The following is a 23,150-nucleotide window of genomic DNA, read 5'->3' as shown; positions in this document are numbered from 1 at the left end:
GTTGCCTTCTCGCATCAACGAGCTGTTTCCGATCGCAAGATCGCCGCTGGGTGGATATTATTTAGTTATTGGACTAATCTGGATACACCCCGAGATGCACTTTCATCCACATACTCATATCGGCGCCGGTATTTCAAAGTGACTTAAAATCTTTCTTCTTACCTATTTTCGAACTGAATTGCACATATATAGCATCCTCCTCCTCTACATATCTGCTCACCTATTTTATATGGCATATGAATAAACAGTGCAGAAACACTCCATTTTATGAAAAGGGGAGGTGTATCTAATAAAGGGGCTGCTTAGTGTATATTATATAATGACTGGTGAAAAATTCGAACTTAATTTTCAAATTCTTCCAATCACATATATCATCACTGTTATGTCGACTCCCCAGAGATACATCATCGTTATATTGTCTCCCCCCCACACCAGTACAGACTGGATCTATCCCTGTTCAAAAATATTGCTCTAGCACTTATCTGAGATAATTGAACTGATAGACAAAAATGGAGACAAAAATTTCGGACAGAAGGAACTGCTTACTGGATTTCTAAAATGTAAATTCATAATGAACTGAATCCACCTGCTAATCTGGTGTTCAATTGTTGCTTTTAGTTTGCGAACAGTATGGCTGGCCACAAGCGGTGAACGCTTTTAAGTTTACTAACTCCAACATTCATATAAACGTGCATCATCAGATTAAAAGTGTTGGTAGTTATAGTGTATGATATTTATTCAGTGGGCTCTCAAAATTTTTCTGAAAATAATAATATAAAGAACGTTAACTATTTTTTTTTCACAATACTGAATATATTATTACACCACATCAAAATTTCACGATTAAAATTATGAACAGATATCTCCAATTATAATGCAGAAACTAAACTGGGGTTAAAAACAGGTTTACTGTTTTAAATTTTTTCCTTATCAAAAAAGTTTTATTCTGTCTCTTTTAAAGACATTTTGTTCCACATTTCCATTTCTTAATTAGATACAATTATTTTTCTAAATCTTACCAATGTGTTGAAATGATCTGTGGGACTTAGTGAAATCATTTTCTATAATATGTAAGCTCTTACAGGATGTTCAGTCTGTACATCCTGTATATTATGCACTGCATGAATCGATTCGGATATTTCAGGATGAATTCGATAACCAGCCCTGAACTTTATAATTAGGAAGGAGCACCTACATGGTCAGCAATCAGGAGAGCAAGTTGAATTCAAGAGTAGCTATTTTAAGAAAGCCTATAGCCATGCCACAAATAATCGAGGGAAAAAAACCCACTGAATTTCAAATAAGCAGTAACTGTCACTCACTATTCTAAAATAAGGATTAATTCAGGATGGATGATATCCAAAAAGTGCACCAGCTTCCTAAATAAATTGTAGATTATGCTATAATCCCTGAAAGGTGGCCGATCCGCGCCCCAAGACATCATTCCTAAAGATGCACAGTCGGAAGTACATGAAACAATCGTTATTATAGAACAAGACTACATTTTGCTTCAGTTTATTGCTCGATTGAAGATACAGTAAATGGAGCATCTTACCATTTGACTTGTATACAGCATATAAAAGGAAAACCGACATTTGTTTTTGCAGTTGTCACTTCACTGACCAGAGATAAAAATTTGTTGCAGTTTCAAGCTTTTTTTTTTTTTTTGTCCACCCCTCTCTTTAAAGCGTGAACAACTGGATTCAAAAACATGTGTGATGACTGCTGAACGAGATCGCGCTATCTTGAACCTTCGATGAGATCAGTCTGATAAAGCAGTTTTCATGCAAAAAAAAGAAAAAATTCCATCCGACTTCGCTGAATTGGTTTGCAGAAGATAGGCATAATCGGCTGAAGATTCTGGCAAATAACATTACAAATTCATTTTTCTAACAGAACATCACGTGATCTTTGTAGCTTTCTGAAAGCTCGAATCTATCGCTGTAATTCTAGGTCAGTAGAAGATAAAAATATTTATTTGCTGAACAGCTAGCACAGCTGAAAAGGCACGCTGCATTCTGAATTTTTTTTTCAGATTCTTTGTGGTATCATTAATTTATTGATTATAAAATGATTACAATAATGATAACAAATGATTACAAAAAAGATTTTTATTCATAATGAAAAAAAAAAAATTCTCCTCTTGGTGGTAACATGCTGAACTAATTTTCGTGGATAATCTTCTTCCGCTTTAATTATCATTAAATGACAAATCATTCTATATATACCCCATCAGGTAAGGCGATTTTAATTCTGGTAGCTTAGTGCATGGATCATCACATCACAGTGAAAACAAATGAAGAAAAGCAATAAGATACTGCTGATTCTGCTCATATTTAGTGAAAACGTGCGAGATAAATGATTCTTCATCTCTATTTACGTTCTTTCTGAGGTTAGACAACTAGAATAACCTTTAAAACGTGCCCTTGGCAGCTATTTAAAAGGCCGTCAGTCGTGCATCAAGCGTTCATTACCCAGTATGGTAGGTTTGTGAGGGCATTACAGTCAGAACGTGAGGAGCCTAGAGAAGTAACAGTCAGTCATGTATCACGGATAAAGTTCCATTCTGAACAGCATATGTATATGCACACGTTTGAACATAAAAAGCTACAGTTGTATATTAGCATTTCGCACTGTTGCTTAAATGGAATCTGCCCTACCAAATAGCTACACATCAGCGCTGCTCAGTATTTGTTATTCTCAAATGGGGAGAAAAAAAATTCAATCTGAAATCGACTTTGGCAGTTTCGAATGGTAATCGTTCTGGAATTTATGCTGTTCGATAAAGTTGAGTTGATTACAATATTTTAAACTTACAATTTTTAAAGACCTCACACGCACCTCTTTATTCTGTTGTTACAGGTTTTGGGCTCTTCCAAGTATTGAAGGGATGCCTTCTGATGGACCAACAAAAACTGAATAGCAATTTCTATTGGTCCATCAAGAAATTTCTGTTGGCTTTCCAACAAATAATATTGGAAACTTACGTATTGGTTTTTCACACAAGTATAGCATTTTTTCAATCTTTTTAATAATCTTCTGTGGGAAAATGAAATTAGCATTTGGCATTGAATGAAATTAAGAAAATCAAATCCTTATAGAAAACCTTGGGAATGTTTCTCGAGTATCACTACTGAAATTCAAGAATTCCAGAATTGCTTTTCACAGGCAGGAAAATAACTCAAAAACTATTGAAGATATAGAATAGAAGAATTAAGAAGCGGTTATCTAAGATAATAGTGGATCAATAATCAATAAGGAAATTATTATATATTTATCATATACATAATAACAATAACGTGATCTTCGAAAACATTTCTTGTTCTCAACAATAATCTGGGGTACATGAGCCGTACTCGCAAACCAATGATATGGATTTTAGTAGGGACAGGAGAGTCAGGTAGATTTTAAATCAGCATAAAAGTAACCCAAGCCACAGAGTCATGCATAACGTGCACGTAAATTGGACGGTCGAAAAGGTGGGTTATTCTTTTTTAATCTAAAGGAGGCCAAGAAATCCGGAGTTCCCCACTGAAAACTTCGGTTACCTCCAACTCCAGCTTAGTACAGAATGAAAAGTTTGGAATTCTCGACCCATCTACACTCAGCAATCAAGGTGGTCCGCGACTAAGATGCAAGCCTCGGAGAGAATCGGCACAAAAGTAATAGACAGAACTGAATTATTTTACCGCATGAGATTCACAGGAAAATTACATCATTAGAGTCAGAACTAATTCAATTTAAATGTACTATTGGCACGAGAAAGATGTTATGAAATTATGAATTGGTTTAAGTGAACCTTTGGCTGAAATTATAAATGCACTGAGTAATTAGAGGATTTGTTCAAACTCATTTATCAGGAGGGTGGATACTTCCAAGCTGTCTAATACCAGTCATCTCAAAACTTTATTCATGGTATATTTTATATCTCTCTTTTTTTTTTTTTTTAAACAGAACTAAAGTGGTCACCAGTGAATTTAACTGGAATATATACGAGAACGTCGTTAATAACAGAACCGGATAGGACATAGTTAGCCGGAAATGAATTACTAATGCCCAACGTGTACCAAAAAATTGCGATATCAGTTCAAATGGGATAGAAACTCACTACATATACCATAATAGAAATGAGAGTTCTCTAAAAAATCCAAATGCTGCGACATTTAGGACTTACAGAAATAAGAGACATTCAAATAATCAAAGGAATCATTAAAAGTAATTCTGATAGATGAGGCTAAATGTTTCAATAATGGCTTGAAAAGCAACATTTATTCAAAAGTAGAGAAGTGGACATAACTTTTCTAATTACTGTCATATCATAGCATGATTGCCACAGTGGAGTGAAGCTTAATTTTATTAGAATTAAGAAGCTGAGATGACCTTAAATTAAAGAGTAAACTCTTCAATTACAACAGAAAGAGAGAAAAAAAAAAAAGATATACTGTATTGTATATTAAGCCTACTCGATATTCTCTCTTCTCTTCCCCCAGGTTTAATGCAAGATTATAAGCGATCGATAAAGCTCCTTACAAAGGTATTCACTACATTTAGAAGCCTTTAAGACTACTTAATCAAAATTCAAAACATACCGTATATGCATCTTGCCACAGCATTTTTCTTATAATGGATTACAAATTGCCAGTACGATAATTAATGGGTACAACAAGAGGCGCTTCAGAATAAAGGGGAAAACCATGTTGTTAAGAAATTTCTTAGGTAGAACAATGTTTTTCGATTATTTCGAATATCGAAACGTGTGCTTGTTTAAACATTCTTTCCGTAGTTCAGGAGACGCTTACGGGGGCGATGGTGAAAGCTAATGTAAGAAGTGCTACTTCGTGTCTCTTATTATGAGTCAGCAACTGGGATAATCGAAGCAGCAGATTTAAATTTGAAGCGGCATATAAAAAGACTAGGGGAATGTACCACTTCCACTTTTCCACCGTACGCTGGAACCCAAGAGAGTTAGGTATACGACTCTTTGCTCGGAAATGTATGCCGTAACCAAGGTGATATTGGACGCTTTGTTGCTTAGGTAAGAGCCAGTTCATGAAAAGGGGAAGGGGCGGGGGTCTCACACTGTTGTACAGATTAGACTACGGCAATGGATCACTTTACACAAAACAGGGAAATCTGACACGCTATTCTTTTATCTTTTTCTTCCGTTTTTCTTTATCGTTTTTCATTTTCTTTCTTCCTCCTTTTTATCCACTCTCACAGATCGGCTATTTCAAATTTTGTTTTCATTTTCTGAACTTCAGCATTTTGCCCCAATCGCTAATATTGATTCACCCCCCCTTAGTATAATATAACTTTTAAATTTTAACAACAAATGAATACCTTACTTACCTTTCGTTTTAATTTCGGTTGTACATAATGAGTTTTCACAATGAACTAAGCAATATAGGAATGTTTTACAGGATTTCATGAAATAATTTAGGCAAAGGGTTCTCTGTGTACCTCACCAGAACTTTACTTCAACAGGCACATATTACAAAGGTAATTATTTGCATAGAAAAGCAAAATTATGAGCGCACTCATGTATTTGAATATACAGTAATAAGTTTCTTTAAGAGAATATATTTATCTCGAAATTTAATTACCTTTGGCTAACGGGATTGCTTTTAGAAATTTTCTAAAGAGCTCGGTTTTATTATTATTATTATCAAAGTACTCATTTTTAGTAATTAATAATGGAGGGAATTTCGCAAAACACGTCCATATGAACGGTATATCTCATACGGAAATGCAACTATTAGATAAATTATGAATCCCTCGCATATCCCATTAGCAAGCGTCATATATGAAAAATACAGCGCGCACTTTCTAGGGTGTACTTACTGGTAAGATATTTGACGTACTCTCTGTGTGAATAGTCCCCTGGAAGCAACAGACGTGGATAAGTAGGGTGGAGGAATTCAATAAATGCAAAACATTCAGCTACTTCTGGATACAGAAGTTAAGTATTCAAGCCACAAAAATATAAAAGACGATGAAATCTTATAATAAATATAGTAAGCAATTTATACGAAATACAACTGAATGTTAACTTAAATTATAAGTATCCTACTTATCAAAACTAGGAACATATTTGTAATTAACTTATAACAAATAAATATTACTGTATTCCTGTTGAAGACGACATGAATATGTTTATTAAGTTAATAGAGTGAGAGTGCTTTTATGAGACGACAGAACTCTGTTTTTCTCAAGTGCATATGAATGTGATCAGTTTCTCAGAAAGCGGAGAGTTTGAGACAAAATGCAACCTTTTCTCGAGACCTATGTAAAACAAACAAACAAAAAAAAAAAAAAAAAAATCCCCCTCACGCCTGGACGTGATTAAAAGCCCACACTTCTTCTACAAGGTGTAAAAAGACGTAAAAGAATAGAAATAGTACCTGTGCCAGCCGAGAGAGGGCAAAAAAATGGCAGCTGAAACTGTGGAAAAATCAGTCGACAATAGTTAGTACAAAAAAAAATCTATGGGATATTGACAAAAATGAAACTAAAACAAGTTTCTTTTTAAATAAATTTTGTTTCTACCTAATGTCAAAGCTTTTACTGTTCCCACAGGATTTCTCTCCAGAAAACTTGCTTTCAAAAAGAGCCTCAATGACAAGTATACAGGTGTTTCAAAAATGATGGTCAATAATTTAAAGGTGAAAAATACAAACTAAAATAAGCAAAAAAGTCCCAGTGAACATCGGGCCACAAATGAACCGTTTTCGAGATAATGCGCATTTTCTGTTAAGATCCACCACTGACTATGGGAGCACTCTGGGAAGGTAGTCTGTATTGCTGAGACCTTCTACACCCTGGATATGGTAATTGGGGATTTATTGAGCATTACAGCTCTGATTCATACTATCTAAGTAATTGGGAATGTAAAATTCGCCGCACACTGCTATGACTGAGTACACGCTCTTGCAGAGCAACCCTCCTTGTCGAAATTCCTGGATTTTGTTCTATTCTTTCTAACACCCTTTCTTCAACATCAGGCGTGCTTCTGGGCCTACCTGCTCGTACTCCATGTGCGAAGCGCCCATGTTCTCTAAGGCGCTGATGTACCCTGATGAATGTGCGCCTGTTGGGCTGCCTTCTGCGGGGAAATGCTTCTTGGTACAAACGTACAGCCTCGAGTGCACTTCCGTTGGCTTTACCATACATGAAGTGCATGTCCGCATACTCTTCGTTGCTATAACCTTTTTCCATGTTGACTATCCTTTGACAAGTACTAGTATGCCCGCTACGTCTGAGAGCGTTGAGAGAGGGGAAAGGGAGAGAATGAGCATAACCTAACCTAAATGGTGGTGGATCCCAACTTTGTACAGTTCACCTTGTCAGTGGTGGATCCCAACTAGGAATTTTCAATATCTCGGAAACGATTTACTGGACCCATGTTTACTAGGCTTTTTTTTTTTTTTTTTTGCATATTGTAGTCTGTACAGTTCACCTTTAAATTATTGACCATCACTTTTGAAACACCCTGTATATGGGAGGATTTGGGTTGTCCAGGTCTACTGTATATAATAACTTGCAATTCTCAGATAAATCGTGGGGCTGAAGCCCTTATGAAGTGGGTTGGGTTGAGGCCAACATTTACAACCGGTTGAAATTTTAAGGTCCAATTTTAACTGTAAAATTGGAATCTGCATTAAAATTACAAACAGTAACGTATTTAAGCCACCTATTTTTTACCGTTATAATTGAAAACTAAAGAATATCTGATGTTAGTTTGAGTTTTAGTTTTGTTTTGTGTATTTGCTATTCAGCGATACATAAGTGAAGAGTAATATTCTGCCACTCTTATAACATTATTATAGGAAACATTTACAATAAACTATTTTTGACAGTTTGAGTAAAGTAAATCTACACAAAGTTATTGCTAATTATTTCCCTGATATGCAAAATGAATCAGCTGTCGCTTCAAGTATTATATTATCTGTAATTATAACCTTAAGCATCCTCAGGTAGTGAATTACTATACTATATACCTGAGATTGCGGAAATGTTTTCAAGATTAACTACCCCGAAATGATCTGAAATCCATACTCCACTTACTTGCTTTATATATATGACAAAGCTCATCTGATCAATAATCGCCAGTCTTGAGCATAGCTCGGCAAATCCTAGATCCAATCCAGTCCAATTTAATAATACTTAGCAAATAATGTTATTTGCTGTCGTTTATTAAATCACTAACCAATTCGAAAACCAAGAAATTAACGTTGGGATATCAAATATGCAAACAGTTTTCAAAGGAAATTAGAGTTTAACTAATAAATCAAAAGACAAGGTGAAAAATCGAGTCATATGATAAGAAATATGACCACCCCGATAAACAAAATCTACAAATAAAAAAATACAATTCAATAACTGTACGAGAAAAAATTAAAAGAATATTTTGTAATCACAATATTCAAACTTTATAGGTACCATGACAGAAATATTTTTATTTTGATAGCTGCTTTCGAGCTGTAATTAACAACAACCAAGTATATGATCGAAATTGGTCATGTTTTCCTAAACCTAATATGGGTGAGACTAATTTACAGCTATTAATTATTAACTACAGTAATTAATATATCAATCAATCAATTTCGTTACACTGCCTGAAGCGATTTTAATTTAAAAAAACAATACTTCGATTAAATTTTTCAACAGATTTAAATTAAGATTTAAATTCTCGCTTAATGGTAATTTAGTCAATCGAATAACTAAATTCCACACTCGTAAACAGTTCCTTTTTCAGAGTACAGTACATAAATGCATCACCATTTAGTACTAGTACCTAAATTCGCCGTTTCAATGAGAAACAAACAGGAAACGGGAGGTGTTGTAACATGGAGTTTTACTTATAACCAGATGGTGTGCTTGAAGGTAATTAAGTGTCATCAAATAGTCCTTACGGGCTAACGGGAGAAAAAAAAAGAAGGTTGACTCATATCGAAGTTAATGCAAGACCACGCCCTCTATCCTTGCTTTCTAAGTGCACCAAGCTGTTTACCTTCCACCTTCCACTTACAAAAAAAGTCCTAAACAGTTTTTAAATTTTGTGGTTGAGCTTACAAGTGAAATAGCAGTTGATCGATTACTACCCTTCAATCTTTCGAAAGCACAGACATTTTTAATCATACAAATTTACTGAGAAAAGCAGACTTATACATATATAAACCAATAAAGCCCTTCTGATACGTTTTTTACCAGTGTTGTTTATTTTCAATACAAATCCACTCAAAGTAATGCAACGACTGGATAACAGCGAAACATCAGTCCACATTTATGCATATTTTCTTTCCTGTTGTTATTCTAATCGTATTTTATGACCAAAGAAACTGATCAATTGAAAATAATGTTAACACAAATTTGCATTTGGAGAAATGCAGCTAACACGGTACATGCTAGAAGTATTTCTTCGCCAGTGAAATTCCTGGTATTTTCTTAATAACTTTATATATTTTTATCATTACGCTATCGAGAAACCGAAGATTCTAGGGTCTAAGATCGTACTCATTCCTTCATAACATCCACAGTTACTTCATTCTAGTGATCAAAGACCAGGGCATCACTTGACGTTACACCGACAAAGGTAATATTTTAAATTAGTTGTAAGAAAATAGTTTCGAACGAAATAAGATTTGTTGGTATGTCAGGAACATTTTTCTAAAAATAACACAAATCAGTTCTAATATTTAAAATTAAAATGGCAACGTTTCTGAGTTCCTAATTAAATTCTATCATCCAGCCAAGGGCTAGAGTCAGGAAATTGAACCTAAATTCGATCCTGCACCACAGAAGACTTGCAATCTGGTCCAACGACATAATTCAATAAGGAACAAGAATGTCGCCATTTAATTTAGTTACCGGGATTGTGGTCAAAAATATGTAAAAATTCTCTCCTCATTTACCAATAACTATAGTTTAGGTCTAAAGTGGAAAAGCGTATATATTTTTATATCACACGTAATGATTCTATCAGATTAAGTATATAGTGAAATAAAACAACTGTTTAACAAGAAAAGTTAATCACAAATTAAAAGGTGAAAAAATTGTCTCCAGTGCAGGTCGATTTTAAGTTCAATCTTGTTCCCAATGTAACCGCTATTACAGGGAGCAAAAATTTTTCAGAACATCCTGACCGATGAAAGAATTCATAAACACGGAATTCAAAAGTTTTGTAATTTTATTATGATATTGGTTGAGACTAGGGTCAATTTTCTGAATATTTCAACCTTACTCGCAATAAATCTAATTCGCGCGTGTTCTTAAAAACACATTTGTTTGAGACAACTGGAATTCCTGGAATAAATATCATCAGAACAGCATATAGAAGAGAAATTTAACTAGGCAAAGAACAAAAAAAGGTAATTCCAGAAGTACAAAAAATTGGGTCATCTGTTCGCTCATTAGGAGGATAATATAAAACTCAATAACAGACTTCTGCTACAGAAGTGAAAGATCTCGCACCTTAATTTAAACAAACCTCTGATTACCAACTGCACTGCATTTTTACGGTACATAACATTCAGTGACTTCATTAGTTGCACTTACCATTTTAATGAAATGGAGCCTTCAGTGACAGTATCACGTTTCTACTATGCGATATAAGGCAGGTATGCAGATGAAGTAAGAAACTGTATATATGCAATGCACTTGCTGTTATGGGGTTTTAGGCAAATCAACTAATGTTGCGCATATGTAATACGTCTGTAAACTGCCTGTGGTTAAATTGCTGTTTGCTAGACGAAATAACGAGCTTCAGGGAGAATAAACTACCCTCGCCTGAGACCAACTAACTCATCCACGTTGTGAAAAAGACCCATAAAAATTCCTCGCATCAATGACGGCATTAGAATTTAGGTCTTTTCCACCCAGTGTGGGGAGGGCGGTGATTATGCCACCTGTGATATCCAAGAGGGAACGAGCAATGCAGTGAAAGTATCTCAGTAACTGACCTTGGGGTTTTTCATATACGACTAAGTCTCAGATGTATCGCGATTGGTCTAATAATCAAATAATATCGAGCCAACGGTGGCTGACAGAAATGCTACAATGAATCAAACAACAACCCGATACAATAGTGAAAACAAATTAGATATTTTAAAACTCACAATACAGTGATTGTATTCTTCACAAGAGAACGTGGCAGAGTTAAGCTTAGGTTCCAGGAGCCGCTCTACCTTCCACACTAAGTCCCAGCAATCCTTCCTGTCGTGTAGACAGCCACTGGGCAGTCTACACCACAGGAAGGGGGCACAACTATGCGCGGATACGGTAGTTGGGTCGGTGATGTGGAGTTGGGAGTTTTTTTGCTGGCTCTCAGACGTGGGTGGCCTTGGAGTGGGATTGGTGGCGCCTACTGGTCTAGCACTTCTACTGGTGGTGCGGGATTTTTGTGCGGCCAGCTCAGACAGATTGGTAGACCCGGGTCCGGCTCCATATGCCTGGGAACGGGAGTCGGTTGCTCGGGTGTTGACTGTTCTGTGGCCCGAATACTACACAATAAACACACATAAACCAACTCATTCAGGCCCATTCATATAGTTTGTATAAATTTGACAGTAGCACTAGGTGGATTTGGATTTATCTCCGGGGGCCACCGTAGAACATATATACATACATATACAACTTTGTTATTTGTTGTTATTTGGTTTTTAGGAGCATTAGCAACTAAGGCCATACTGCTCTGGGGATATGCGGTGGTCATTCCCTGACCTTTCCGCATCCTCCGTATTTGGTGGTCACGGGCTCGAACCCCGGTCTAATCAAGAAGCGTGTGCTACGCACTGCTGCTCCTGCCCATCTGGCTACGGAGGCACCATATATACAACTGAACTGGGTTCTATTTCTGTCAGCACAAAATCAAGAAGTACGATTGCAGACAGCTCAGAACGCCGACACTGGACAGTAGAAGGGAAAAAACGTTGCTCAGTCTGAAAATTCCCGGTTCATGCCATATTACGCTGATGGGAGAATCAAAATATGGCGAATACAGTATGAGTCCATGGACCCATCCTGCCAAGTTTCAACAATGCAGGCGGTGTAATGGCGTGTTTTCGTAGTATACATTGAGCCACTTTATATAACTCAAGAAACATTTAGATGCCATAGGTTACCCGGAAGTTGTTTCCGACCGAACGCAGAATATACATTGCAGCCATGCAATTAAATCAATCGATGTTAAACTTTAAACTCATGACAATGCAAGTATATATTTTTTTATGTGAATTGTTCATAACAGGTTCATGTACCATGTGAAAAAGGCCAGAATCGAATAGAATTAGTTCAGGAACTAGAGTGAAATTAGCCTGCTGTGGTATCCTCCCCAGTCACCAATCTTAATGTATTGAGCACCTGTGGGATGAGGTGGAACAAGTTCTTTGGAGTATAGCTCTGCAATCAATTTGCAACAACAATGGGAAGTAACTGAATTAACACGGATCACAATCGGGTGGCATGCTTTTGACACATCGTTGAGTCCATGCCATGGCGAATCTGTTCCAAGGGATAAGACAGGATATACTCGCTAATAGGTAGGTCAAAGAGGCATTCCGTGCAGGTCAAAGTTCAAAAATTTATCTAACCTTTCATCTACAAAATTTATATTTATTCGTATACATTTTATGCAAACTGAATTAAATTCAACCAAGCCACCTGCAACAAATCTTTCTTAAAATGGAAGAAACGTATTTCTAAGACTTTACACATCACAGAAGAAAGAATGGTTAGCTGAGAATATAATTATTAGTAATTACAATGTCATTCCCTTGGAATTTCCGAAAGGAGTGGTATAAGCTGATGTTTCTTTCAAATACACGAATTTAGAGACTTCAGTCTCTTTTTATCCACTCACGTGCCAGCAGGTAAATGGCAAAGTTAGGATCAGAATACATAGGGGGGTGAATAAGGTAGGAGGGGAAAAACATACACGCAATTCGGAGGCAACGTCTATGGTTTGTGTAGCAACACCCCCGTTGCTTCCTGACCGAGGGGATTTGTAAAAACGCAAATAAAGGCTTGAAATTGTCGTGTCATATGAAAGGGAAACCCGATATAAATTTTCAGTCACGAACGTGGCATTCACCGCTTCTATTAACTTACGTTCAGTAGAACTTTGACTCCACATTCGTCGTAAATCACCTTTAGTCGTGGTCGAATAACCGGAGGGGAAGTGGGGGACAACAGCATGCACGCTCACATACATGAGCGAAATTATTGAGTGCAATAGTCGCTGTGTTTCGAAATGAGGAGGCCCTGAATAAGTAGCGGGCAACAGATCTGTTTATAATATTTGCATTTAGAGCAAGAAAATGATAAACTTAAATTGCTGTAACACAGCGCTGTTACAACAAACCATGTTTGATTTGAAAACTAAAGTGATTACCTAATAAATAAAACAGCGCGGGGGGAATGCTGCCTTTTTCAACCCTTTACTCAAAAGGTAAAGCAAGCATTCTGATTAATGGTTATTTATCCTACAAACTGCTCACACGATATAAACACTCTTCACGAACCTTCTTACAATATAGAAATTATGAAGTCTGTAATAGGTTTTACGGCTTACAGATCCATTGTTCATTTATCAAAAAAGGGAATACTGGTTAGAGAAATACGTAATATGAATTGTGGAACATTAACAAAGAGCTAGCACAGGATCATGCTGATGCATGATCACCACAGGAAAATATAAATTTTCGATTCTGAACAACACCGGTGGAACAAATTTTAATGATATCGCTATGTACGTTTTCTGTGGTACGTTTCTTTTTTTTTTTTTTATCGTAATCGAGTCATTAGATTTTTCTTAAATGGTGTTCAAATTTTAATGTATGTCTGTTATTTTTTTATGACATAAAACTTCCTGGTAATGTGGAAGCAATATAAAATAAAAACGGTTGTGTAATTTCTCAAATCACAAACGGACACATTATCACAGAAGTGACTTACACTTAATGACTGTGATCCGGAAAAAGCAAGTTTATTCACATGTGTCCAGAAATCCCGAGAAAATCTCCCCAGAAGCAAGGTTCTGAGAACTGCATACTATTGTTAACTCAATGTAATCTAAGTACTTCCTACAATATAAATAAAAGATCGGCCTACTGAATTTAACACCGCTGGTGGACACGAATATGGCTATTTAGCGTGCATTGTGGATCTTAATGGTAATAAGAAAGGCACTTCAGAAATGTAATTTGACTTTTCGTGCTTATGTCGGCCACTATCTTAAGTTTCTCTATTATGACATTCCACAAGCAAACAAACGTTTTTCTGGACATCTTGTCCACAGATTGAAGTTATGACACTTATTTATTTTTATAGCACGATTGCTATGATAAAAACAGGGTGATTTGTGATATTTGCGTAATATCGTTTTTTTTTTTTAATAAATGGTTTAAATAATCACTTTGACAACATTTTTCACTGTCTATATTATCGAATGGCATATAAGATTAAAACTGACATCCAAGGACGCTGTTATTTCGATGCCATTTTATAGGGGGGACGTCAACTAAACTGACATCAGAAGATAATGTCTAAATGAAGGGAAATTCCTAACAGTAAACTGTGAGTACAAAAGGATAAATTTAAGAAAAAAAAACATGAAATTACTTAAGTAATAACAAATTCAAATATCAGCGGAGAGTGTGCTTTTGAAATTTGCTTTTGGAATTTTCTCCCAACTTCAGGTGTTTTTATTTCAAAAATCGCATTTTCGAATCTGCAATGTGGTGTAATAAACCCACTAAATAAAAGTGCGCCAGTAAAAAGTAATGCTTGTTTCGATGGCATTTCTACGAATCTCTTAGCAGAGCAAAGACGATTTAAGGGCATAGACTTTGAAATGCGATTAATATTTTATTTATATTGAAAGAGAAGGAAAACGTTATTTCCCTACCTCTTTGCTATTGAACGAGTAAATAGTTGTTTATATCTAATACTTGTATGAGCATTTTAGTCACAGCCTGTAGGCGATTTTACAGCAATGCTACCGGTTGATGCCGTAAAGCAACCATTCCAGAAAACAAAACGAAAACTTGAGATGTTGTGTAATACAGGTTTGTGGTTAGAGAAATTTTAAACTGAAGAACGCTTCAGGCAATTTCGTAGTTATTTATGAGCAGCATCGGGTCAAATAAATAACGAAAGAGTAAAGGCATTCCAGGTTTATTTTAACCAATTTCTCTCTCCTGATTATTTTTTACTAAGTGAAACAAAGCAGTAACGAACTCAATGTTAGTTATAGGAAATTAACAGCTTTTGCAATGATTACTATGTAACACATAATTAAAATAACATGCATCGCAGGATGTTCAAGAAACACTCATCCTAAATTATAAAGAAGCTATTATTATAAACAAACAATATTAAATAATATATTATGTTAAAAGTTTGATGCGCTAAATGAAATTCAAGTTAGTAAATTATACTCATCCACGAGTCAGATAGTGCATCATTTATTTTATTTATTATTTAATCCATTAATTAAGCTTGGTGTTTTTCGGCACGCACAACATACAGTATGCTGGCCAAAACACACTTTACACAGCTTACCAGACAAGAAAGACCATATAAACCAAGATCCAATATGAAAGCGCTGACTTGGGGTAGACGTTAAAACTCTTTCCCTCCCACAAATAAATGACCAATCTGTGAATGGGAGTACGTTAAATTTTAAGTGGAAGCTAATACTCTTGTTTATGTTCCTTGGCTTCGTCTAATTCTTCCAGGAAGAAAATAAGCGGACCGACTTAGTCCTTGAGAATATTTTTGGCGCATCGTCTATTCAAGCCACAAAGTTCCTCCCATTGAGCTACTTAAATTCATACTGTTCTTTCGTATATTATATCTGCATAAATGTATGCTCATAGCCCGATTTAATTTTTTTTGTGTGAACTGAAAAAAATCAGAATAATCTACAGGTGTTTCTTCCGCTTGAGATCGGCTAATTACAGCCCAGATTGAAGAGGGATCTTTTTCAAAAAATTGCTCCAATTTCTATCGGGATTATTCACCTGACCTCTGTGCCTGTCTGGTATTACAACAAAAATTTCTCAGCATATTTTCACAGGGTTTTCATTATGTTTAAGTTTTATACATTTATTTTTTTCGTAAAAATAAAAACTACACAAAGTGCTGGCAATTTTTAATACTGTTTACTTTCTTTAAGTAATGATGACACGTATAAACTACTGATAAAAGTTGTTAACCGACCGAGAGAGAGAGACTTATGGTTTAAAGTGTACAGTGTGGTGAAAATCAGAATGGTAAAATATGACAGCACGAATAACCATTAATAAAACAGAGATGCATCATAGTTCCATCTTGTAATATAGGCTCATGGCACTTCGATCCAGTTCTTTCAACTGTTCTATTTTTCAACTTTCGATGCAAGCAAGCTAAGGATGAGTTCGGCCACCATAAAATATATTTTTAGAAGCCGAACGAACAACTGGGTAAAACTGTTTTAAAGTTGCAGATGTCGCGCAGAAAACATGAACATAAAAGGCAGTTCCTATTAATACCGTGCAAACCAACCAAAAGCACTGTGGCTATTATACAATTTTAGTGGTAAGTGAAAATGGCAGTGCAGACAACACACATTTAAACATGTGAAGCAGTTCACATGTTTAAATGTGATCTAGTCTATATTTAAGAAGACTACTTCTTAAATATGGACTAGATAGGGGTAGTGTACGGGAAATAAATCTCAGAAGGCCATTGGAGTAGAATAAATATCGACGGTAATATTCGAATCCGGGCATATATTTTCAAGTTCTTTTTTCCTCAATCTTCTTTGAAAGAGAAGAAATCGCTCTTTGAAGATGATCACATTATAGTTCAAGAGGACCGACGGTAAGGTGTAATATTTTGTATACGGGAAGGAACAACCTATTTTTAAATGAAAAAAAAAAAAAAAAAAAAAAAAAAAAACAGTGATACCTTATACATGGTGCAGAATTACGATTATTAAGTTAATATCTTACAAAAATAAGTTATGATATCTAACTCCTGAACATACAGAAGTAATTAAATGCAAAATTATTCTGTTTCAGCTTCTTGTATATGACAATAATTTCGGTAGATAAAACAGAAAACGAATAGTCTTATAAAAACGATTGTGCATTAAATCAGCTTCGATATTTTAAGTTCTAACCATTCTAGAAGAAAAGTTACTGTGGATTAATAAATGTTTGTAAACTTATGGAAAGCAGAGATTGAAGTATCAGATTAAAAAATTCAAGACTGCTTTTTAACCGATAAGAAAATTGGATTTGCTTAAAGCAAGTTTTAGAAATTGCTGCTGGTGTTCTCCGCTTGTAACAAAGGAGATTAAAAAAAAAAAAAACTGCTGGAATGGGGGTTAAAGACAAGGGCTACTGAGGCCAAATTGTGTCTGTTCATTGTTTATTTACAGGCAATATATAGCTATAAATGTTAAATTATATGCTCCTGTATATAATATAAAGGAGCATATATAAATTATATGCTCCAGGTGAATAGATTTTAGGTACATCAAAAGTTCCATGTTTGCTTCATTTCCTATGAAGTGAGATAAATCAGAGATGTTCAATGTCGAGGGAGATTGAAAAGTGTTAGATCGGATGGTTGAATGTAAGGGACAAAATAACCAGAAAATGACGGATCGTAAGTTGCGTCAGACAGGATGAACACCGAAGTGGGTTTTCTCCCAATAATAAGAAGAAATGTGTATGATGAGTGTGTCCAATTCTAAGTCTTGCCAATAACACTTCATCTCGTCTGTTTCGGCGGAAGCCAGAGAGCCACAGCTTTGGTTCTTGCTTTATCTGATAAAGTTTATTGTTCATGTTAATTTCCAGCTCTGTGACCAGTTGTCGTAGCATGCTTTGCGAATGATAGGCTTATAGTCACTGTAAGGAACCTGAGGATGTTGTGAGAGAGCGGGTTGAGGATGTTTAGCGGCAATGTCAGCACTTACATTTCCTGGAATGCCAGAATGACCAGGGATCCAGAAAAAACTGATTGGACATGCTGCAGGATTTGTGTGTAGAAATGAGATAACCTATAAGCTGCACAGACTGTGCTTGTCAATTAATATTTTAATATGGGAAAAGCAAAATATATCGGCGAGTTCACGAGGGACAACATCGTTAATGTTTGTGCAATGAGTGGATCCTTAAAGGAAGCAGCAGAGGTGACACGTATCTGCAAGCTGGAAGAAAATACTTCATTATCGAGACTGACGATTTTTACGTGATGTACGCCAGAAATTCGCTAAAAATTAAGAATCTTCGTTGCTGGATGGAACCACAATATCAAAAAGGCCCACCTAAATCAAGGTGGGCAGGAGAAGCAGTGCGTAGCACACGCTTCTTGATTAGACCGGGATTCGAGCCCGTGACCACCAAATACGGAGGATGTGGAAAGGTCACGGAATGACTACCGCATATCCCCGGAGCAATATGGCCTTAGCTGCTAATGCTCCTAAAAACCAAAACAACAACAACCACCACAATATCAACAGCATCTGAAGCCGGAAACTTTTATCCACTCGTACTGTACTACGTATATTGTTCGTCTCAGAAGAATAGAGAACCGTTTGTAGTGCTGTTGTGACCAGTGGAAATGTGTAATGAAATTTGACGAATTCAATTTCATGTTGTTTGCAATCGACAAATGTAATGTATACGAGTGTGGAATAAACAGCAAAAAGCCATCCTGATCCAGAATGCATTGTGCCCTCTGGGTAATGTGGGTAATGTCTACTTGGAATGCTATTGGTATTATCATTATTCATGAAGACTTTGCTAAACCTACAACATTTTGTGGATCAGGTTCTTGTGTTGCTGTTGTACCCAAGAAGGCAATGGAATTTTCCAGTTACCTCTAATTCTCTTGAAACTATCCGTATGATGATGGGGAAACGATAATTTTTAAAAGCACTCCGAATGTATGAGGTATTTCCTTGACTCCAACATTCCCATTTGAATCCAATTCGAAAATCTTAAAAATCACTCGGAAAGAATCATTTCATTATAACTGCTAACAAATATAAAAACATGTTTTCAGAGGAATTAGAGCTAGTATAATCAGGAATGAATGCTAGTCCACAGCATAACCAAATACAAAGGAAAACTGATGCTACCAATGCCACTAAATCAGGACTAAGGCATCGCAAAAATGATTAAGGTATGAGAATGATAATAAGAGAATCGATGAAAATAATACCAGGGTGCCACTAACAGCATTTTCAAATATTTTGATAAGGAATTTAAACAGACCGTAGATTGTGGCACCGCACACTATTAACGTTTTACTTTATTTTTAAGGAAGTGCTACTAAATAACACTTCCTTAAAAATAAGGAAACAAAAGGCACCTCATTGTGCTATACTTATAGTTTGAAAGAAATATGCATTTTCGAAAGACTGCTATTATTTTACCTGGGCTATGAAATGTGGGTGCAATCAGACATGATTATATATACTATAATTTAAACAAAATACATGAAAAGTTATAATAATGAATGAGAGAAGGTTAAAATTTTCACTTTTCCATTCTCTTTATTATCAGCTCGTATAGCCTTTATAAAATACCAGATACTGCATGTATAAATCATATATAAATACCTTTGATTTGAAAACGTGAAACTATTAAAGTAAAAACATATTTCGTAGGGAGGGGTTCACCTGAATATGGAATTTTCAAAAATAAAGGTTCTTAAATGAATAAGTTATTTCAAGGAAAATGTATGCTTCTGCTCCCTATAGGCAAATGACCAGAATTAATTTTGCAAGAAGCTAAAAAATAGAAGCCGAAGAATATAATATTCCGAAGTACATATTATGGAATTTCTAAAGTGTTGTTAAAAGCTTTAAGGTGCAAGGACAATAAAGGCCATAATGCTCCAATCAAAGGCGAAAATAATATTTCTAATCGGTGACAGATGCAGGTTTTAGGGAGTTTAATATCAAGGTATTGTGATAATACAGTATCCGCTATGAAAGGAGAGAACTTTTAGATTTCAGCAAAGCTTTTGACTCAGTCCCACATGAGCGGTTGCTTTATAAGCTGGAACAGGTTGGAATCACTGGGAAAATCCTTAGATGGATAGAAGGATGGCTTCAGGGCAGGAGGCAGAGGGTTGTGATAAATGGCTATTCCTCAGATTGGGTTGATGTAAGAAGTGGGGTTCCCCAAGGATCAGTATTAGGACCACTGTTGTTTTTAATTTTCATAAACGACATCGATGAAGGGATAGAGGGCGTGATATCTAAATTTGCAGATGCTGTTAAAATTGGTAGAGTAGTTAATGATCATTGTCAAGCTGAGCTTCTTCAGAGAGACCCAGTAGACTTCAGGAATGGTCAGAAAAATGGCAGCTATGCTGTAATCCAACAAAGTGTAATACCTTACACTTTGTTGGATTACACCTGGGAAACAGTAATCCCAAAATAACTTATTCACTTGGTGGAGTTTAACTAAACCCAGTACTGGAGGAAAGGGACTTTGGTGTTACGATACGATCAGACATGAAATTCTCTGAGCATTGTAAACAGGTTGCAAGGAAGGCCCATGGTGTCCTATCGATGATCTATCGAACTTTTGCAAGTAGAAATAGGGACGTGATAATCCCATTATATAAGGCTTTTGTTAGACCACACTTGGAATACTGTGTTCAAGTATGGAGACCGCACCTAAAGAAAGACATCGAGCTTCTTGAAAGGGTGCAAAGACGGGTAACTCGCCTGGTGAGATCGGCAAAAGGGCGTCCTTATGAAGAAAGACTTCGAATATGTGGGTTGCAGAGTTTGGAAACTAGACACCTTAGAGGAGATTTGATTGAGGTGTTTAAGGCTCTGAGAGGCATCAGTAAAATGAATGAGGACGAAATTTTCAATATTATGATGCTAGAACTAGGGGACATAAATTCAAGTTACGGGGGGGAGAAATGTTTAGATTGGACTGCAGGAAGTTTTATTTTAGCCAGCGAGTTATAAATTACTGGAATAAGTTGCCTACATGGGTGGTAGAGGCTGAACAGTTTGGGGAAATTCAAAGGTCATCTGGATAGTACCTTCGGGTGAGGGAAACGCATAGGATGATAGGTTTAATTGGTTTTTTTTTTTTTTTGGCTGGTGCAGCATAAGCCATAGGCTTTCTTGCACTATGCGGCCATTACTAATACTAACTACGTCTACTTAAGGTTTATCATCCAATAGCAGTTTCGGGGTTGAAGCAGGTTGGGCTGTAACGTGAACTTAACTTGCCGAACTCTGTTGTAAATAGAACAATCTAAAATGATATATTCGAAGAGCTTAGTGTCGAGTGAAGACAAAGGTGGATGTGAAGCAACAAAGAGGTATAAGTGAGTAAGGTGCTCATGACAATCGTATTCTCGCAATTGTGATCTTTCAATTTTCACGGAAATTGGATAGCGAAGAATGGTTTAATCTAAAGAATTTTTTTTTTGCATTCTTGGTGTCGCCAACTGTTTTACCAGTGATTTATACTACTAGTCATTAGAAAGTTTTTATAGTCAGTAAGAGGAACGCTAAAAGAGGTCAATTGGCTCCATGGTGAATTTAGCAGCCAGATCAGCATTCTCGTTGCCATGCATGCCACACCAGCTTTCTCGTTACGTGGTTAGAGATCTAACGAAATAGGACAACCTGCATTTTTTCAGCTGGATGACCTAACATGATCTGAATACGATTAAGTAGGTGGTTGTAGCGGTTTCTTGACTGTTGTAAGGCTAAAAAGTGTTAAGAGAGTCGGTGAATACGATACGATGGGAAAAGCGATACTATTCTATTGATTGATTTGTATATTGTGTACGGATCAGCAGTAAAAATGCTGCATTCTGGAGGTAATCGGCTGGAGTTCGTGGAGTTTTAAGAAAAACAACACTGGCATTATTTCTAAAATGAAATATTAAAAAGGTCACGCCGAGTGACATGGAATAATATCTTACACAGATTTTTTTTCCATACCATTAAACAAATCAATTCCTTTCAGTTCAAATAATTTCATGAATTAGTCTGAAATGGTTTTTGAAAAGAAAAAAGAAGGGATGCCAAATTCTTTGGAGTGCGTTGATAGATTTATTTGTGCAGTGGGTAATTCTATACCAATGCGCATTCAATCTGAATTTTATGTTTAAATAATGGAGCCAAAAGTTCAGAATTTAAAGCAATTAAAAATCGACAGTTTATTAAACCTTTCAATAGCACTTTAAAGCAAATTATACTCCTAAAAAACAAGGAAATTGAATCTTACTAGGCAGAGTTAAATATAACCTTTTGTCTTAATATTTGAATTAAGGATCTGACAATAACACAACGTGTATACTGACGAAGGCATATTCACTGAATGTATGATTTTCACTGCAGTAATAAGCTATGGTTTGATTTCGTTTTTATGGCAAATTAAAAAACGTAGCTATCATGGGTCCGGTTAATAAAAGATTACATGAACAGTAATGAGGGAAGCGCTGAAAAAAGGGGTAAGAGGAATGGTATTTTTCATAAAATATTTTTCTACCGGAATTGCTTTTCGTTTACATAAGCGTCACTGGACAAAATCTTCAACATCTAAAGTAGACATTTAATTTTATTGAAGCATTTGACACTGCGCAAGCAAGCTTGCAGCCAAATAAAGAAAATAAAGGTAGACCTACTGAAATTAATTATGTCTAGAAAATTAAAATCTCTCACTTTTCACGCTACCAGTTTGAAAGAAGTCCTTAAAATCTTTACTTCGTCCATCCGAGATAAACAAGAGCTTAAATTCAGAACAGACAGCGACAGGTCTTTTCCTGTTATTTGCAAGCTCGATCTCTTAAAGCTGAAAGAACCAATTATTTCTCTCTGGTAGAACGAAGGAAGGCAGGCAATGTACACTCAGCACACTTCTCTAACAGCGGTAGATATAGACACGAGTCTTCAAATTTTCGTTGCCAGAGAATCGCATATAAACAGCGAAAGTTGTAAGCATCCTCTCCCCTTGGAGAGACGAAATGGATGCAGTACACGAGATACAAACAGCGGGCGGAGAGGACGTTCGTATCGTAAAATTGGGGAAGGGGGAAAAATTAATGCTATGAGCCTCCTTCCACTTATTACAACTTTTCTCAGAGCTTCATTTACATTACACAAACGATGC

The 23,150-nt window shown here is 36.0% G+C and overlaps 1 protein-coding gene across 12 annotated transcripts in view; it reads right to left on the bottom strand.

Annotated features, from left to right (window-relative positions):
* Positions 1-23,150, bottom strand: part of LOC150091249 (tyrosine-protein phosphatase Lar-like) — a 1,641,114-nt gene that overhangs the window by 834,965 nt on the left and 782,999 nt on the right. For 11 of the 12 annotated variants that reach the window (XM_090374921.1, XM_090374965.1, XM_090374991.1 and 8 more), the window contains one exon: positions 5,842-5,880. The exons of the other annotated variant lie outside the window; for it this stretch is intronic. In XM_090374921.1, the coding sequence (XP_090231047.1) occupies positions 5,842-5,880 (39 nt within the window). The remainder of the gene's footprint in view (positions 1-5,841; positions 5,881-23,150) is intronic. 12 annotated transcript variants of the gene reach the window in all.

The sequence above is a fragment of the Mastigoproctus giganteus genome, chromosome 1 (assembly GCF_048544385.1).
Source record: "Mastigoproctus giganteus isolate SK-2022 chromosome 1, ASM4854438v1, whole genome shotgun sequence".
Taxonomy (NCBI): Eukaryota; Metazoa; Arthropoda; class Arachnida; order Uropygi; family Thelyphonidae; genus Mastigoproctus; species Mastigoproctus giganteus.
This window is presented reverse-complemented; position numbering and strand designations above follow the sequence as displayed.